Source organism: Haemaphysalis longicornis, unplaced genomic scaffold (genome assembly GCF_048455015.1).
Source record: "Haemaphysalis longicornis isolate Haplotype H1 unplaced genomic scaffold, Haemaphysalis longicornis Haplotype H1 scaffold_2, whole genome shotgun sequence".
Lineage (NCBI taxonomy): Eukaryota > Metazoa > Arthropoda > Arachnida > Ixodida > Ixodidae > Haemaphysalis > Haemaphysalis longicornis.
The window spans coordinates 188,448,421-188,468,855 of record NW_027526295.1 but is presented as its reverse complement, the minus strand read 5'-3'; the positions used below and the strand labels follow the sequence as shown (position 1 = coordinate 188,468,855).

Below are 20,435 nucleotides of genomic sequence, written 5' to 3'. Positions count from 1 at the left end.
CGAAAAAAAAAAAAAAGACCCTCTTCCAGTAGCGATCTGCGCATGCGGCGGCTGTCGGTTCGCCATTCTTAGAAGGTTTTCTAAGAAAAGTAATATTAGATTGTAGGGTTTAACGCGCCGACGCAACGCAGGCGATGAGGCGCGCCGTAGTGGAGGGCTACGGATTAATTTTGACCACCTGGGGATCTTTACGTGCGCCGGAAACCCGTACACACGGGCGCTTTTGCTTTCGCCTGCATCAGAAAAGCGGCCGCCGCGGCCGGGAATCGAACCCACGACCTCGTGCTCAGGAGCATAACGCCTTAGCCACTGAGCCACTGCGGCGGGTCTTTCTAAGGAAAGGGGCAAAGATGTTTGAGGCTGACGACGCTGCCAGCACATGGCTGCAAGTGAGGGGGTAACGAAAATGAAAACGAAAACTAAGAAAAGGGGCGCTTCGAACACTGCAGATTAGTCACGAGAACGTGCGCCTGCTACCATGATATTTATGTGAAAGGTACGGGTGGCGGGTCAGTGCTAGAGGGACTGCAGTACCAGAGTATTTCGTGGGTGGGTTTCCCGAAAGCCAAACATTTTTGGGGGCGTGCCTTACTGCCATTTTTTGTTCACCGTGGTGTCCGCTAGAGGGACCGGTACTGGAAAAAGGTCCATTAGCACAACGGATCGCGGGGAAAGACAAAATACCAGCGATTTCAGGCCGGGCAAACCCGTAAACAGCGGAGAAATTTGGAATAAATCTAGCGTGAACCGGTGCAGTGGCGCCGAAAATAACTAAAAACAAACATACAAGCTTTAACAAATTAGGCACGCGTAATCGGTGCGTGTGGGGACGTCGCTATCTACAAAGGGTCGAACACATGAGCGGAAAAGCACGCGTCTCCGCCCCAAATCCGGTTTGGCTGCCCGAGGACCCGCCGCGTTCATCGCTACCGCGCGCATCCAATGCGCCGCGTCGGAAACCCGATTACTCGCACGGACATGTGTCTCCCGCTTAAAGTGACACTGAAGAAAATTTGTCAAGCTCCTGCTTTTACTTGCACTGCGTACACCGACTCAAATAAGCACACTTTTGATCATTTATCCGGGCGATAAGGCGTTATTTATTTTATGAAGCCTGAAAGAAGAAATACTATTGCGACTTTCCGTTGTTGACATTGGCCGCTACTGCGTTCCTCCGATTTGCGGAAGAGCCGACGTGCGTTTTACCCCGGGGCAGACGTCCCTATGCTGCCCGGCGCCTGGTGGAGGCGTCGCCTATGCTCGCGGAGCGCATAACGACCGGCCAGCCGCGAGTTCCCGACCAGCACCCAGGCCTTCCCTCCACGCACCAGCGGATGTGATAAGAGGGCCCGCACGACCCTCGATGCCTCTCTTTGCACTCGCCGTCGTGGGGTTCAACTGCCCGGAAGCCCCCTCAGTCTTTATTCAGGGGCGAAAGATGCTTTAGTTGCCGAGAAATCGCCAATTAAAAAACGCATTTCTTTCCTCGCGTCATTTGATGACGCTTCGCGTGTCGTAAACGGAGGCCGCAAGCGAGAAAGACAGCTTTCTTGTCTAGCAGGAAAACTGAAAGGGACCCTGCAACACTTTCGATAAGCGCTTTCACGATTTCCTTCGCGTCTGGAACCACTGCGAAAGCTACAGTTGTCGCCAGCACGAAGCGGCACTGCGTGATTGCTCGTTGCACCAGACACGTCTTCCATTTCTCCTTTGTTTTTGTGGCTTGTTTTTAAGTTTCTATCTAAAAGCGTTTTTTGCTGCAACAGAAGAAAAACGGGCCAACAGCCGCTACACGGCCTTAGTGACGTGATTCGGGCCGTCGAAGAACGTCAAGACCGGGAAAGAGAGAAAAAATTGGCCACGTATCTGCTCCTTTCGTTGCAAATATCGTCAAAAGACGATAGTCTTTGTAGACATTTGCCAAGGAAATGCCTCCCTTCGATTTCCCGCTCACCTCTCATGCTGTTCCTGTTCCGTCGCGCTCATCCCTAGGTAAATACACTAAAGGTTTGCTCAAGGCGATTTGAATTTACCGCGTTCCACTGCTACAGGCGGGGTTCCTCGATGCCAGCGCTGCAGTACGGCGGAGACGCGCGTGAATCGAGGCGGCCGACTTCAAGGTTTATAGAACCGCGTTGCCGTGCTGCACGTGCGTTCCAAGCAGAATGTGAAACATAGCTAGTGGAACCTTTCTTTGCTGTTGCCGCGTGATTTCTCATATGCCGCCAGGAGGTGGTGCGGGCAACAGCAGGTGGTACGCATTGGTTCTGCAGTAGATGTAGAATATCATTCGCTATCGAAAATCCAAGCATCCAGGAATTTTTTCATAAAGGAACATTGTAAATATCCTTTGGGCATGTCTTGTCCTTGTTCAACAAAGTTGACAAATATGAACATATAGAGCGGGCTTAGACGTTTACATTTGGCTGGGAGTATATAAGACTATTGCGCAGTAAGCATTTTACTTTGGCCGGGTGGCTGCATCGAGTTACAGACAGATAGACAGACAGACAGACAGACATACAGTCAGTCCAAAATTTCTGGGTTTAAGTAGCCCAAGAAAGACTGTCGTCTTTAAAACCTTTTGAGCGAGTTATCTGATGGGCATGCAGCAAGTTATCTGATGGGCATAGAGCAGTTGTCAGTTACAAGTTATCTGATGGGCATAGAGCAGTAATTTTTGGCTGAGGTGCTTTGCGACCCCCTAATCTAAGTACTGTATATTGTGTGACTACGTTCTGCAAGCTTTTAAAATTAAAAAAAAAAGTTCAAAAAAGTGTTGCAGGGTCCCTTGAAACCTACCGAGAGAACTATCGCAGCCGAAGGAGCTACTGGTCGCGCACTCGGCGCGTATGACAAGACAACTTGTCCGTCCTACACTTCCGTTACCTGCCACTCTCTGTGCGTCCATCTTGGTGCCGCACGGGACGTGAGGTGTTGGTTAAACAATGTGAATGTGCCGCGCGGCCTTTTACTTTACCTACAAAGCATCTAGCGGACAGTGCAACCGCCGCGAGAACGACGACAGGGGGCTCTTTTTATTTGCATTATCTTTGTGGAGAGCCGGGTTTTAGTCGCTTCGATGCACTTGGCTTAACAACTTACGGCCACCCGTTAGTTTAAATTGTAAGAGCGTGCGAGCCTACGTTTTTTCGCCCCGCTACTTCGGCACCACGACCTGAGCTTCGTCAGTTTTCCGTCGAGTTAAAGCAACGCTTATAGAGCCATCTGTTGAAAGTGTTCCGAAGCGAGTTGCCTATTAGCCCCTCTGCCATAAGTGTAGCTAGAACTTTCACGAGCGCCCAAACCACTACTTCCAAACCCGCTGCGGCCGGTATGTAATGAAAAACGTGCAGAACATGATAGAAATAACCGTAGTTGAAGCATAGCAGCACATAACGTCCTGAATCAAAAGACCTGGTTTGATGCCCACATTTTATTCAACTTCAAGACCATCGAGAAATGGTTTCGAGCTGAGAAATTGTCACGGCATGAGCTTTGACCTAATTCCTACTATGGGGCTTGTTACTTCATGACCCATGGGATTAAAAACCACCGCGCACGAACACGGAAAGTTCTACAAATGCATACAAACGTTCACCACTGCCTACTTTGCTTATTTTAGAGATATGTGACTTCTGTACTGATATAAATACAGAAAAGTCTCACTTGCTAGACAGCTATCGCCATCTAGTGAAAACTAGATAAACCAAAATGTGCTTCTTGTTTCTTTTTTTTTTTTTCAACATATACTCCTTAAAGAACCAAACTCGGCCATTAGGAACATGTCTAGATACTGGTAAACATTTTCGTATTGGTACACGATGCTTTTTAAACGCGTGGGTCATGAAGTGGTAAGTGCCTCATATTAGGCGAACGCTCGCCTCTTATTGGCCGTGAGGGTGGCACTCGCTTCGTGCGATTTACGGGGGCGAACAAGTCACTTCACTACAGTGCAAGCCGAGATTGTTTTATTGATTATTTATCATTATTTATTTATGACTTACTACAGACCCCACAAGGTTTCCGAGCAGGAGAGGCTGAATCCCTGCAGTGTAACACAGTGCCAACATAGGGTGAAATACAGCAACACAGAAAAAAGAAAAAAAAACACACAGACACATCGTTTCAACTTTTCAAATAATCAATTGCATCTATGCAGCTGATAACAGATATGGGCAGATCATTCCACTCAGATATGGCGAGCGGAAAGGAAAAAAAATTAACACGCCAGCAGGACGTTGATCGCCAAGCACACCCAGAAGACAGCCACCGACCCGCAAATCATGCTCAGCTGCAGATTTCGCTGCACATTTTACTTTCGTGTTTTACCGATTCCTATGGCAGAGGAATCAGCCACAATTTTTTTCCTTGTGCGGGTCCCAGACTGAGCATGCGGATTCAAGTTTTGGTCTTACCATGGAGGTGTATGCGAGTAGTTTAACACTTGGATGAGGAGCCAATTTAAGTTTGCCTGAAAAGGCAAATCTTACGGAATGAAGAACCACAGATGTTAGAAACATGTTCGTTCCAGCTTAATTTTTTTTTGTAATCGCCACACCAAGGTACTTGTGAGCACTATTCTAAGGTTTCTATTGAAGATAAATGAGTGAATTCTTCCAGAAACACTATTTATTAGGCTGTGAACACAACTACAACAGAGAAAACCCCTGCAGTTGCAAGGAACAAGAAATGCAGCTATGGGAATATTCTTCCCTTTGGGCATTCAAGGGTGTCCTACTTTATAGGAAACTTCGCGAAGCCAGAGCCGCGCAGAGACGAACCTTGTAACTTCTGCAAGTTACCTTGGACCGATTGTGGCTTTTTGCCCTTGAACGATATCTGAACCGCACGTAGGGCGCTGCCGCCTCTGAGAAAAGGGGCATGGCTTATGAAAACACATCTTGATCAACCAAAGAATAAAGGCCCGTATATTCTTACCTCCTATGGATATCCTGCCAGCCCATTATCTTTCCTTGCTTCACAAAAGGTTTACTTGCTCTACAAGAATTTTCACTCTATCACAAAACAGTGCGTCAATAAGTCAAAAATCAAGGGTGTATGTGTAATACGGGGTAAGCTTCAATGAAGCTCGTGGCTGTAAACCAAACTTCGGGCTGCTTTTTTGTGCTGAAGGGAGTGTATGTCCTAGCGGTCATAATTACATTCGTGTTCTTCAAAACATGTCCCTGCTAGCATTTGCGTTTGGCAAGCTGGCCATCTTTGCAATGCTATCAATTTCTGCATCTTTTGAATGGGTAAACACAGCTGAAGCCTCATCAACATAATCTTCCACTATCTGTGTACTGGTCTACATTTTCAGGAAGGTAATAAAAAGGTTGTAAACCTCTTCTGCTGTCAGATGCCTAGCCAGGCAAAACAAAAAAGGAAATAGGGCAAAAATATTGGAATGCGCTGAAAGCCCGTAGGGAAATATGTTCCCATGTGGTAGATTTGATCCAAGCCTTACTCATAGTACATAAAAGTAAAAAGGGGTCTCAAAAACACGCTAGTACGCTAGCTAAGACATCAGCTTATCATATCAATAGTATTTACTTACTTTCCCCGTAGTGGATTACTTAGTAATCCATATCTCGTAGCCCTTATGGTGCTCAATGTGCGCAAGTCAAGACTGACAGAAAATTGCGGCATATGATCACAAGACCTGCATCGGCAGCTAGTGTAATGAAGATAAAAGAACGATTTTTTCCTGTCGTAGTAGGCAGGCATCGCACTAGATGGCGCCACAATACTGTGAGGGAATATGCAACCCAGCGGGCTATGGAGGAATTTGAATGAAGTGGGAATTAGCTTTCCTCCGGGCGTTTAAGGGTTAAGGGAGCTCGTAGGAAAACGACAAACTTAGTAATTTTCATAAAGACGGATTTTTCGGAATTTAGCAGCATATTCAATTTTTGTACAGCATATTCAATTTCAAATGACTGTGCCTAATATAACTGGTTAAAAGATACACTAAATTCACAGAAAAACGTGCCCTTGCTTCAATATTTTGCTGGTTGTATTTACTCCTTCATTCCATGCTATATTATAACGCTGCCGTATTGTCCTTCCCAGGCCTTCGCCGTTGGAGAAGTTCCCGGTTTCATAAATGTCCGGCACTTCCAAAGCATCTCTGCTCTGTACGCTGAAGGAGAAGAAGCGCCTGTTGACACAGCGGAAGACGTCATTGTGATTTTGTACACGTCTGGTTCAACGGGTCTACCCAAGGGTGTGGAAATAACGCACAGATGTTACGTGTCCACCTTTCTGTCCTTCAGGTAGGGGCAGCAATCCTTTTGTTTAGAAAAAAAAAGAGAAATTGAATAAACGGAAGTTTATAAGTAAAAAATGCTTCTTGAAAACTTCTAAATGAGGTGGGTTTGAAGGTTGTCCGGATGACATTACCTTTGAACGTCCCTCACTTTCTATCGTAAGGGCGATAGTGTTATTGCAGTTGTGATGTTGCTGAAATTTGTCGGGCTCGATTATGAAATCCAGTTGCAGTTGTATTTGTAGTGCTCCTGTAGTACTGCTTGCGAATCTGTAGCACTTTTTAGCGATATTCCGTCAAGTATGCTGCAATTGAAAACGCGTTGCGTATGAGACATTGTTAGCAGGATTTAGTGACGGGCCACAAAACAGGCCATGCGCCATTGTGAAGATTCAGCAGTAAGTCATTAGTACAACATAACATAATGCAGTAAATAAGGGGAGCGAGGGGACAACCCAAAACTTCGATGCACTCGAAAGATTTCCCTGACGGAACAGGCATCGCGACAATTTTAACACGGACGAATGCAAACAATGTACTAAATGAGGAAATCAGAATAATGGCGGCAGCTCGAGTTATGTCGTTTTGAGTTTAATTTTCCCGATTGGTCAATGGCCGCAAAACCAACCGAAAATTCTACTAGTTTTTGAACCCGCTGCTCAAAGTAACTGTGTCTAAAATTAGAAATCAAATTGTTCTGCATTGACAAGGTGATGGCCGTACACCTGGAGTAAAGAAACATTAAGGAAGCCAACGTGGGTTGGGGGCACATCACTAGCTCTTTATCCTTGCCCGAGGGCTACTCATCCTCCATTCAACTAGAGGGTCACTCCAATAGTATCTTTGCATCATAAAAACATATAGACAGTGTGGAGACAAACGGAACTATTAAAATCAAAAGTTCTGCATTGATTTTAAAATTATGAAGCAGAAGTCTGTGCGGTTGCCGGTGAGGAAAAGCTCTGTAAAGCGGTGTCAAAACATTTTAATAAATTTAGCTGCCATGGCCAGCAGAACGAAGCATCTTACCCCGTTAATTCACCTGATGCTGTTACATTCAGTAGCAAATCACATACTGTTTGTATCAGCATCAGAACCGAAACAGCTTATGAGTAAGTAATTGTTCTTCTACCAAACTAGACCTAAGGGCCGTAAAACGCCCTTCACGAACTTTTCTTTCGGGACAAGCCGTTTGGATTGAAACCCGAAGGGCTGCATTATAGGTTGATGTACAATTATTGTTGCGTGAACGGCATCACTTATTAGATGTTGCAGCCAGCTTAATGCAGGTGCAATGTTTTCTTAAACCTCCCATAGATCTACTTATTTTCTAGAAATAGATATTTTCTAGAAATAGAAATAGATTTTCTAGAAATAGATACTGTCGTTCCGAAAATTCATATTTGACGCTAGGTCTCAATCTTTCACGCAGCGTCCAGTCTTGAGACGTACTATCGGCGTCAAATGAAACGCTAACACGAAAATATGAACCTGAACACACAAATAGCGCGATTTCTTTCCATGCAAGCCAAAATGACGTGTGGCGTGGTTACAAAAACACAGTTATGAAAAGTGTATTTCTAAACATGCCAATAGCACGCCATTATATGAACTCTAGGAACAGTGTTTTTTTCAATTTTGCACGTTCTGGTTCATATTTTCGTGTTCACGTTTCATTTGACTCCGATAGTACCTTCTCCCTCTGTTTATCAAGCATAGGAGTGCTAAGGAGCATTTTTTTACGTCGTTTGATATAAACACGTTTCCCCATAATGTTCCCGATCAACATTTATTTTGCAGCAAACTCGGATTTATCACGGAGGAGGACGTATTTCTTGCTTGGAACCCACTTACACACGTATCTGGCTTCACCCTGAATATGTTTGGCCCGCTTATTGGAGCCACAACCATTGTGCGAGAACCTACTTTGCCCCTCGACAGATTCATAGACGTCGTAAAGACGCACGAGGTAAGTCTTGCGGAAAAAAAACAATAAAAAGCGGAAATATGACCACAGGCTACTTTTAAAAACTGTGTACGCTGGGGGGCTAAACATGCTGACACTCGTTCCTACCATGGGCGTCGGCAGGAGGGTGCAAAAGGGCGTTTTCCCTCCGCCCAGCCTCCCCAGCACAATTTCCCCGCCTCCTCAGCCTCTCCCTCTTCCCCCTCAATACAATGGGTTGGCGCCCCTCCAGAAAAATCTAGTCGACGCCTATGACTTGTCCTGATTCCCATGGCATGGTTTCAAAGAGTGGAGTAAATATTGCTGCAAACAGTCGAAATGCGTGGAATTGCTTCAAACGTAAGGTGTTCATCCAGATGCTACCCACGACTAGTCGACTGCAAGGTTTTGTAATCTTGTTGCACTCGGTGGGCCGAGGTTTTGAGTACGAGCTGAAGCGACGTCCGCTGAACTGAAGACGAAATAGACAGGGTGCCGTTGCGACGTCTATCTAGAGGTTTTGTAATAAAAGGCTGCATTAGTTTGGATCTAGCGATTAAACGGAATTCAGAACAGGCCGCCAGCGGTGACCCCGCGGAGGAAACGCTCACATCGTGCCAGAACGCAAGCATAGGTCCGCCACGATTACCACATTTTCTTTGTTTCCAATTACCCTCCTGGTCTGAGTCATTAAAGAGGAGAACAGACACTTAAATTGCAAAAAAAAATACAAAAATTGATTAGATAATTAAAGGCTTTTTGGACTCCTGAGTAAACCGTATTAGGTAGTGGTTGGTCGGTTGGTGATACATTTTTATTGAGCCTTCTGATGCTTCAAAATTGACCTCTCGAAATTCAACTTATGATCTTCTGAGGCCAAAGGGGTACACCGGGCGTCGGCAGAATCTGGTTTCGGAGGTGCTGAACCCTCGCCCTCCCAAACACAAAAAGGGTGGGGGTTAACATGAAAAAATGAAAAGAAGTGAAATACAAAGGCAAAATACAAACAGAAACAACGAAGAATCATAGATGTATACAAAACTTTAATATTTCGTATTGCGTGCTTTACTTAAAAATCTTATTGTGGTATATACTCCATTTACTCAGGGGCATTGCAAAAAGGCTAATCTTTGGGTTGAGAGCAGACTTACAGTCGGGGTGTGCTTAATGGGTGCATCGCTTGCTTTAAGAAAATAATTATTAGCAGTCGTGATTGACTTAAAAGCAGAGTATGTGCTCTCGTCCGACCCGCCTTTTCGATCGCAAAAAATGCGTGGGACATGGCTCCATCGGCTGCGCCTACGCCACTGCTTCAAGGCAAACACACCTAGATGTGTGCGTGTGCAGATAAATCTTTAGGAAAAACGCTTACGCACAATCTGGCAATTCCCACTCAGGCGTTTGTGCACATTGTTTTCTCATATATTTCACAGGTTTCTGTGGTGATTTGCGTGCCCGTGAAGCTACAAATGATGATCAACGAGGCGAAAAGCACGCGGAGAAAACTGCCGCACATCGCAAAGATCGTGTGTGGCGGCAGCACCCTGTCAGGAAGCTTGGTCAGGGACATTTGCGACTTACTGGCCCCTATCACGCTGGCTAATTTGTACGGGCTGAGCGAGACTTTCGGGCTAGTGAGCGCCACAAGGGTTGGCGAGGTCACCACGGACAACATGGGACTGCCTGCCCCTGGCTTTGAAGTCAAGGTAACTAGACCTCCTTGGGTCGCTCCAGCAAGCTAGCCCTTTCACGACGAAAAAAAAAAACAAGCCCGGTTGCTCAAAAAGTTTGCACTACTAAAAGGTTGTACTCTTACCGGTTTTTTATCTTCACAGTTTTAATTATGGTGTCATTTCAAAGGCGTTTTCAAAGCAACTTTAACGTACAATTGACATTTTAAAGGCGTTTAGCTGCGCTTTGTACGAAAAAAATAAGAAACGGCATTTGGTAAAATTAGAGCCCCGAAATTTTACCAAATGTTGTTACCTATTTCATTTCCTACGCACGTGGTTGGGGCCACGAGGCACCAACCCCGCGCATGGAGTCAACAGCACGGTATTTTACCGCGTTTCAAAGACGGTAGTCTTTCTTAAGCTACTTTGACGCCAAAATTTTGGTCCGTCCGTCCGTCCATTCGTCTGTCTGTCTGTCTGTCTGTCTGTCTGTCTGTCTGTCTGTCTGTCTGTCTGTCTGTCTGTCTGTCTGTCTGTCTGTCTGTCTGTCTGTCTGTCTGTCTGTCGATTTGGACGCCCGGCCAAAGTTAACTGAGTAGTTGAACGAAACGTTGAAATTTACACGAACCTTTTCTGTATTCCAACGTAGTTGTTGCCCTGTAAACCGCAGCTTTTCTAAGCATTATAATTTTTAAAAACGTTTTTTATATCGTGAAGCGTTCGTTTCCCAGCCCGGCTACGGTGCATGCAAATGCAGGGGATAACAAAATAATAGACGTGGCGCCATCTGGCTTCCTGTGAGCTTAGCTTATACTGTTTTGAGCGTTGCCTCCGCACATCGATTGGCAAAGAACGGCACGGAAATAGGCGTTACCACGCGCGTACTTACGTGCGTTGTACAGCAGGAAAACCAGCCTAAATGTTGAGCGGTAGCCTCAATGGAAACCTTGTCTAGGGCTCCCCGCATACTTGCCCGGGAAACAGCAATCTCCCAATGGTCTACGGAATAATTCACGTGTGCACGCATTAGTGCCTTTGACCCGCAGCTGCAACGTCCTCTTCCAATAAGCCTCGCGTGGTCTGACGCAACTCTTCTTAGCGTCTCTGGCTGGGGGCGGCTTTCACACATGTTTATTCATCCACAATAGGAATGGCAGCAAGTGAGGAGTGCGAAACGTGTGGCACGCCGGAGACGATACGCCACGTTTTATGCAAGTGCCCACACTAATCACCTGAAAGAAAGAAGTTGTCGTCAGCACTCAGGAACCTGGACTCTCTGCGACCATTTTTGAAGGAAAAGATTCTGTGCCACTGGCCCTCTTTGTCATCTTCTCAGAAGGCGACTAAGGAACTCTTACGCTCTCTACGGGCGACGAACTTAAACACCAGACTATAGACTGAACACCTCCAGTGTCAATCAGTGCCAGTGCTTCAGCGCTGGACATACGCGTCTGCTCCAACTTTCCTTCATTCTTTCTTTTCTCTTTTTTGCCTATTCTGCCTTTCCCACGTGCAGGATAGAAACTAGGCTCTAGCCAGGTTAACTCTGCTACCTTCCTTCTACACCCTTCCTTCCTTCACCCGAAGTTTACTTTACGAGATGGGCTGGCAAAGCGAGGCGCGAGGTGACATGGGCAAGTGAAGACAGCGGACGCAGAGCGGGCTGGTGACCCTGCCAAGAATCCTCATGTGCGGGCTGAAGGTCTCGGAATTCGGAAGTGTTACTTTGGGGATCGTACTGTATGCCACGCGCGCTGTAGGAAATTGGAGTTTTACGGGCTGAAACTACGCGTGGCCCATGAAGCGTGCCGTGGGGCACAAGAGATTTAAACCGCATAGAAATCTTAACGCGTGTCCAGGCGCAAACGCGTAGGTGCTCTAGTTTTCAGCCTCCATGAGAATAACGACCGCCGCGGCCAGCCCCACACCCGCTCTTACTGCTCAGCAGCGCAGAGCCTTAGCCACTGAGCTCCCACGGCGGGTGGGGCACAAATTGCCCAGCGGAATGAATACCGCAACGTAGTGGCTGCCTCATAAATGTAATAGGTCAATTTCGTTTCTGTCTTTCCGTTTTAATAGCAATACCTGTGAGTATTGCTATTACATCTGCAGTATTGCAGTACCTCTGGGTGAGCGAATACAGCGCATTTTAAGGTCGTTCGTCGCTGAGCTAGTAGAAAATTGGCATATTTCTCTGTGGAACCAGCTTATATAATTGGTGCATGCCAGTCCGGAAAGTGCTTCATACTTTTTAACGGCTCCGCTTCTGAGGAGAAAACCTTGGGCCACTGATTTTCTCCCTCATTGGCGCACAAGGCGACAAAGTGCTCCTGTGCATCTTACAAACGATGGACGTGTACGAATGACTATAGCACAAAAGACTACCCTCTATGAACTCGTAGAACTTTATCGTTAGTCGTGTCATAACGCTGGGCACAGCTCTTTTCGCGCTGTCCGTCCCCTTCCCGTTCTTCCTCTGTTTTCTTCTCTTTTTTCTATCGTTCCCCTATCCCACGTGTAGGATACCAAACTAGGCCATAGCCTGGTTAGCATGCCTGCCTTTCTTGTACGTTCTTTCCTTCCTTTCTTTCCTGACATCGCTTCATCCCTCCATTCTAGATGGGAATATTTTTGTCGTATCAATTCGTCACGTTTTTCCAGGTGGTGGACGTGAACACAGGAAAGATCTTGGAGCCGTTCGAACACGGAGAAATATGCGTCAGGAGTCGGAACGTCATGAAGGGCTACCATGCCCGACCCGAGGACACAGCGGAGGTCCTGTCCTCTGACGGCTGGCTCAGGACAGGTAACATCCGATGGACACCGTGCTTTATATCAAGAGACGTAAACTAGAAAAACAGATCATTCCTGCTTTGAACATGAACGCCCACTGCTTCACCGACCCTTTCTTCCTCTTGCCCACCCGCTATATTTGCTTACAGGTATCATGCCCAAATCGTCAGCCAAAACTGGATACTGACCAATACTTGTCTTCTCTTGCTAATATAATGGAGCTTTCTTTGGTCAATTTTTAGTGGTACTGATGGGCAAAAATTGGCTGGTGATTACGATACTCCAGAATGCGATATTTGGGCGCAGCAGCAGTGCGCTGAGGCAGCACTCACTCGTGGGTTCTCTCGACGGCAGTGATGATGAGCCTCTGCGTCGGCGGCGCGAAGTGCGTCTCAGGAAGGGACGTTGGTATGACAAGCTGTTATCACGCAACACGAGAACTTATAGCGCGACGTTGACGGCCACACGTTTCATACCACCCAAAACGGGTCATGATAAAGCGTCATATATTCCTGAATTTAAGCGAGTATTTCTATTTACGTACCTACAGTTACATGTAGGTACCTCCAAAATATCCCCATGGCAATCGTAATCATGATCATCACCAACACTCACTCCTACCTGGCATGAAGAACAAAATTGTGGTTGGTATCCCGATCCTTGTCATAAACAGAGAGTGTTGGGTCATCTCACTACCCGTGAGTGAGGTGACCCACAGCAACCGAGTAAGATGGATAACAGACTGTGTAGAATGAGCCGACAGTTTAAGACAACAAGTACCCCTTGTTACCACTGCGAAGAGGGTTCATGAGCCCCGCCCTCGTTGGAAGCAGCGATGTGTGATCTAGTGAAATAAAAAGGCGTACCATGATCTCTACTCTGAGGAACGAGTAGTGAAAACCTGACTCATGACAGCAGGTGTAGGGGGTGTATGTGTGTCTAAATATCAAGTCACCTCTCTTCACATCTTGTGCTCTTTTCACTGCCTTCGAAAGAAAAATTGATTGATTGATTGATTGATTGATTGATTGATTGATTGATTGATTGATTGATTGATTGATTGATTAATTGATTGATTGATTAATTGATTGATTGTCGGGTTTAACGCGCTGACGGTACACAGGCGATGATGCGCGCCGTAGTGGAGGGCTCCGGCTTAATTTTGACCAACTGGCGATCTTTAGAGTGCGCCGAAATCTCGAACAAAGGGGCGTTTTTGCTTTTCGCATCCATCAGAAAGGCGGCCTCCGTGGCCTGGAATCGAACCCGGGTTCTTCTGCTCTGCAGGACAACGCCTTAGGCACTGAGCCACAGCGGTGGGCTAACATTTCCTAACCCCAGACAAAGTATTTCTCCCGTTGTTCAAACGGTCGCTTTAAACGGGGGACTCACCGGATTACATTCCTATAAGACTTATTATTTCATGACCCACGGGCTTAAAAATCATCGTATGCCGATATGAAAGGATTACCATTCCTGTTTTAATATATCCCTTCTCCACAGAGACAAAAAACGAACATGAAGCGCATTTTGGTTGATGCAGTTTTCATTAGATGGCGCTAGCTTTCTTGCAAGCGAGAGTTTTATTTTTGATTTCAGTACACAAGTGACATATCTCCAAAATAAGCAAACTAGGCCGTTGTGAACATTGATATGTATTCGTAAAGCTTTTCGTATTGGTGCATGATGGTTTTTAGGCACAGGTGCCCCCAAAAGTAAACGAAGCACGGCTTCGGGAAATTAGATTATTTTCTTTTTTATGCGGCCGCCAGCATAAATAGAATATGTGCGGCCCGATTTTAATTTAAATTACTTTCTTAAAAAGTCACTTAGAGGTTGCTGGCCAGGCACATGACGGAGAAATCCTCTCAAAATCTCCAACCCGTGCTCCGTTTTCTTTTTGGGGCGTCTGTACGCGGGTCATGAAGTAGTAAGTCCCATAGGAAAGTTAAAAGGTCAGTTCCTCTTAAAACGGAACGCTGAAGTGATTTGTAAACATTACGGGATTACTAGCGCAAATTGTAGTCCGGAGTCCATAGGCCATGTTTCGACCACTCTGAGCGCGTTTACGCGAATTTATTTAGTAGAGAAATCAATTCGAAAATGCTTTCCTCCTCTCTGAACCCTCGCCCATTTTATGTGCGTTTTCGTGTGACGCCAGCAGATGGTGAGCTGGCAATTGGCTGCGCTACTGCACGGCTCGCCGACCTTTCGCGACCGAGTCAGTCAGCCCAACGTTTTGTCCGCCGGCCGCTGACGGGTCGTCGCAATTCGCTCGATCAGTTGAAACTAAGCCACAACACCTTTGTGAATGAAAGCATGTGCCTTTCTTTACTTTGTTAGTTTGTACACTGTATCAAGCTCCGAGTCCGGGTCGCTCCACGCAAGCGCTGCACAAGTGCACATGCGACACTTCGCTGACTTTACGCTACTTGAATGCGGGAGAAGAGTCAGCGAAGTCAGCATAGGACCAAAGGAAACAAAATCAAATGAATCTTCTACCGTACAGCACAGAACTAGAGAGCCGGAAGCACCTTTTTGCGCTGGGAGAACAAGCATAGCGGTCAGCAGCACGACCACACATCTGCGAACGCTTTTCCGTCTAAGAAATGCTATTGCTAGACGTGAGATATTGTGGACGTTTGGGGGACGCTTACTGCAGGAGCGCTATCCAACAAATAGTCACCTAAAGTACTTGAAATGCTAAAACTAAATAAAAGTGTAAACTGGTTGTACATTATATACCTTATATATCCCACTTCGGCAAGGCTTGCTCGTGGCCGAGTGGTCACGCTAGGATTTTTGTTTTTCAAATCGCAAGTTCGAATTCCCGAGGGTGCATGCTTTTTTTTTTTTGTAAGTTGATTTCTTCGTTTGCGGCCGATGTTTTCTGAACTGAGTTCACCGTTTTCGGGCCGTAACGTTCGCTTCTCCACGAGTGAGTTCGCAGAACGCGCGCAGACTGACACTGACGCGCTAGCCAGTTCTCGTTGGCGTGCTGTTGCCACAAGCAACGACGGCTTGCGGGAAGTGGGCACAGGCCAGAATCAGCAGACCCTTGGCCTGGTGCGAACACGCGTTTTACGATGCGGGAATGAGTGACGCAAGCTCCGAATATGCGGGAAAAGCGCATGGCATTTGAGCGTCTGCGGTGACGCGGAGGACGTTCATGCACTGCGTAGGCCTCAGATAGTGAATGCTACGATGCCAAGCCGCCCTGGGAGGCCTATTTTAGGCATATTACAGCCGACAGCATGGCAGAAGCGCGGTACGACGATTACTGAGATATCGAGAATGCCCATCCAACGATGCCGTCGAATGCAAAGCATGTTGTTTTACAGAACCCAAACCGAAATTTGTTTGAATGCTAACCTTGGACATCGTCCAATCACGGTGCCCCCTCCTCCCGACGTCACAGCCTTTAGTTGGTGCTGCCGCCACAGACCGCGCATGGTAGTCTTTTTTCTTTCCCGCTTTATAAAATAATTACCGACTTATCAACCGGATAAACGATGAAAAGTGTGGTAATTTGAGCCAGTCTACGCAGTGCAAGCAAAACCGGGAGCTTTAAAAATTCACTTCCGTGTTCCTTTAAAACGGGACATATGTAATTGCCTCGAGGTGTCTCGGGTGCGCGTGCCATTGTGCAGGAGATCTTGGCTACTACGACATGGAAGGTCACCTGTACATGGTGGAGCGGCTGAAGCAGCTCATCAAGTGCATGGACAACCAGCTGGCCCCCAGCGAGCTCGAGGAGATCCTTCTGACGCACGACGCCGTCGCCGAGGTTGCCGTAGTCGGAGTGCCCAGCCCCAAGTACGGCGAGGCCCCAGGCGCGTGCGTCGTGCTCAACAAGGCCTACACCGAGCCCCACAGTGTCATTGAAGAGGAGCTCAAGAGACTTGTAGCAGGTGGGCCATCTCTACAGAATTTCCTGCTTTCTCGGACAGCTTCTGATGCAGGCGGGATAAAGGTTATCATTGTTTCAGACTATGTACAATGTGGTCCGGTAACGCACCACTTTACTATGATAGCCATGTGGTCCGGTAACGTTACACGTTCACTATGATAGCCTAATTATCAAAAGCCTTGGTAGGGGCAAGTTGGTACTGCATAGCAAGAGTGGGAAAGCGCTTAAGCTTTGAACAAGAGAACGAGAACGGGAAGAACGACAACACAGGAACGAGGAACGTCCCCTGTTCTTTTTCCGGTCCTCGTTCCCTTGCTCAAAGTTTGAGCGCTTTTCAAATCTGGAAGGACAGGAAAAACAACTCAGAATCAGGCTCTATCACCCTGTGTATTGTTTATTCCTATCCTCGCCCTTAGTTGAAAGTTTAACGCTATTCCACGTTAGCTGAGAGCGACCCAGCTAGCGCTCAACTATGCTAAGGTATCCAATTTGGGTCGTACAACCTAACGTGTTGATTTGCGACATTGTCCCATCGATGTTAAACGCCAGATTTGCAACAGTATGATTCAAAATTTCGCGATGACCGCGCTCTATAAACCGTGATGCTTTGACCTTCACATGATTGACCGGAACAAAATTATAATCGTTGTGTTTAGCCCAGTTGCACCAGCGTTGGCGGTAAGACAGCAGTACAGACCGAGCAAACTAGTTGGGTCTGTTCGTTCATGATATACGTTTAACAAAAACTGTGCTCACGATGGCCCTAGAGGGAAGCAACACACACACAGCGCTGACTACCAACAAAAATATTCATTTCATACAAGGAACTGTGAAAAAGCGCCAAGGACTCCACCTGTTACGCTAGAGAACTATTCCAAACGAGTTTTTAATGTAATGTCGTAGGGCATACTTACGGGACTTTGTAGTGTGTTTATCGCTACAATCGGCCATTTTGGCGTTCTTCTAAAAAACTCAATACCTAGGAATAGAATTATAAGGTTATGTAGTGTACTCCTCCCGTATTTGTAATATTGCATTTTTTAGCTCTCATATTGTTTTACATTTTTGTCTTCATTTTATGCCTTTAATTTATTGCCCTGGTCAGCCACCTTCTGAAATTTTATCCTGCGTGCGTCTCTGGCAGGCGGTGTAACGCCGCTTAGTGCTAAAATTGCTACGATAAGTCCTCCGCGCAAGATAAGGATGCCTCAAGCGGGGCAGGCTTTGTGACAACGAAGCCGTGCACATCATAGATTTTTTTTCGCTATTAGCTTACAGTTAATGAAAGTTAGGATGAACTGAAGAGGCTCCATTAGGAAAATCCTGGTCACCGAGATGATTAGGCAACTATTGGTGCAGTGGCACGGTGGACACGGTGAGTTGCTAAAAGGCCACTTCGGTCTCTTCTAACGATTTTTAAAATGCAGAATTTCACTCTGAGTATGATCCAGATTTGGTACTGGTCAGTTATTTGTAACGATGTTTTTGTTGCTACTTGTCTTAAATATCTCCTTTTCACGGTAAACCTGGGCCGCGCCTTTATGGTAAATTTTATTTGCGTGGTAGGGCCGTTCTTTTTTCCCTCCACCAGTTTGTATTTTCTATTTTATTTTCTTTATTACTTCCTCTCAGCGTGCGATATCCACCTACACTCAAATCACAATCACTACACTGCCTTCCTTTCTTCCTTTTGCCTCATCTGCTTGCTGTTTCCAATTGATGTTGGAAACTATCGCAGTGGAAGGTACGCCGGCGTCTGCGTCTATGCGCGACGTCGCCCGCTGATGGAGAATGCCACGAATAGAGTGCGAAAGTAAAATATCTATAGTTAAGTTAGGAGACAGCTTGTTAAATTCGATTAGAAAAACTGCGAGGTTCTATTGCTTTCGACATTTATTGCTCTTATTACTCGAGCCTCCCATCATCCGAATATTCAGGACATTGCATAATATCAAAATTTTCAACAACTGATTATGCGCTTGAGCTAGAGGAGAGCTTGTGTTGAAACTCGAGCTCAAGGTGCGGTAAGAGAAAACGTCCACAGGACACCTGTCGAGCAAATGACCAGGGCACACCTCTTTCAGTGCATGTCTGGTGCGACTGCTTCCTCGTCGTTGATCTCCTACTATTGTACGGTAACATTTCAGTTGAAATCAACCCCTTTTTAACATTAGACATCGCGTCCTTCTGTCTGACTTCTGAAACGAGTCACTCTCAAGAACATCAATATGCAAGAAAGCACTAAAACAGAGGCTTATCGAACTGTTTGCATTAAAACCTGTGCAGGTGGCCACGAAATATGCTGTAGAAAGATTTCAATCCCCTTCGGTATAGGCCACAGGCACCGTACTGCATGGAAGCGTGCCCACATTTCTGTTTCGTATGCAAGTACTAATGCAGACAATGTCACGGATATTCGCCGTGTAAGCAAGCCTTGCCTTGCCGCGATTTCACATTTAACATAAAACGGCTGTTACTTCGTATGTCTTTATTAATTTACCTTTTTTTTTGTTTTCAGGGCAGACGGCTGTATACAAGTACCTGTACGGCGGAGTAATTTTTCTTGATTACCTTCCCAAGGCGGAAAATGGTAAAATACTCAAGAAGCAGCTAGTGGCGAAGTTTGCAAACAAGCCCATAATTTGATGGGCGACGATGCCGAGTTTGCAGCTTTTAGTTTGTATTTTAATTTACAAGGACGCGCTTGAGTATCACAAATCAACATTGTTTAATTGTGTTTGATCATTCACGGGCGAAGTAAAGCATTTTTATTATACCTTCTGTGTTTTGCATTCATTCGTGGGATTTCCACGTGTTCACTTCCCCTAATAATATAAAAATAGTAGAAAGATGGAAGCACATAGTCAGTTAGCGAAAGTAAGCTAGTAAGTAAGTTAGAAAGTGAGTTAGGAAGCTAGCACATAGTAAATGGCGCCGGGGTCAGGTCGCTGTGGTTTTGACTTGATGTTAGGAAGATTTGCTCGCGGTGTAAAGCCGCTGCTTAAAATTTGATTTGTCTGTCAAAAGAACAGAATTCTGGACAGGTTGGTAATAGTCATCTTACTACAAACAGCGCTAAACCGACGAAGCGCACAAAAGAAGGACGCCGAATAGCGCCTGCCCTGTGCCTTTTTCTTCTCTGTTTCGTCGTTTTAGCGCTGTTTGTAGTGCACTGTCTTTCAAGTAGCCCGCAAAATCTCTACCGGAATCAAGAGCACTGACAGCTGGCCACTGGTATTATACTACTTGCTTCAAATGAAGGGCGAATACGCAAATATGAGCGGGTACAAAGAATTTAATATGTCGTTTCCTACAAAATTTGATGTTCTTTGTGGTCACGAAGAGGGTAGTAATGCACCTATTAACTGTATTAAAGCCATCAATTGCGCTCTGTTTAAAATTAGCTCTCTTCTTCGATGTATTGTGTAAGTAGAGCAAACTTAAAATGATAACACAGTGAGCCGGAGGCGGAAATAACAGTTCTAAGAAAAGGGGCTTCAACTTCTGCTAGGTAATGTTAATGGCTTCCAAAATGACAGGCGCGGTCTCCCACTATAGAATTGGTGATAAAATGTCTGAAATGCTATAAAAAATGGTAGAATTCAAGTTATGTCAGCTTTGCCGCTACGCGCGCATGCTGCTGTGCGTAAGAACATCCGGGGTGCTGAGAAATTCGAAATGTGCTTGCTTGTCGCATAGCGCCAAAAAACTGGAGACCCCTGGAATTGACGGGCGGATAGCCCCGAGCCCATGTGCAGTGACAAGCGTTACCGTCGCCACCACAAAGTACTGAGGGACCTTGCAGGGGTTGCATGAAGGAGCCCACCCGTACCATGAGTGTCT

At 46.1% G+C, this 20,435-nt stretch overlaps 1 protein-coding gene across 1 annotated transcript in view; it reads left to right on the top strand.

Annotated features, from left to right (window-relative positions):
* Window positions 1–19,373, top strand: part of LOC144169657 (uncharacterized) — a 35,347-nt gene extending 15,974 nt beyond the window's left edge. Inside the window, exons 5-10 of the mRNA XM_077698924.1 lie at window positions 6,076–6,278; window positions 8,072–8,240; window positions 9,650–9,922; window positions 12,551–12,695; window positions 16,333–16,593; window positions 19,111–19,373. Of these exons, the coding sequence (XP_077555050.1) occupies window positions 6,076–6,278; window positions 8,072–8,240; window positions 9,650–9,922; window positions 12,551–12,695; window positions 16,333–16,593; window positions 19,111–19,238 (1,179 nt within the window). The 3' untranslated portion in view covers window positions 19,239–19,373. The remainder of the gene's footprint in view (window positions 1–6,075; window positions 6,279–8,071; window positions 8,241–9,649; window positions 9,923–12,550; window positions 12,696–16,332; window positions 16,594–19,110) is intronic.
* The last annotated feature ends 1,062 nt before the right edge of the window (window positions 19,374–20,435 follow it).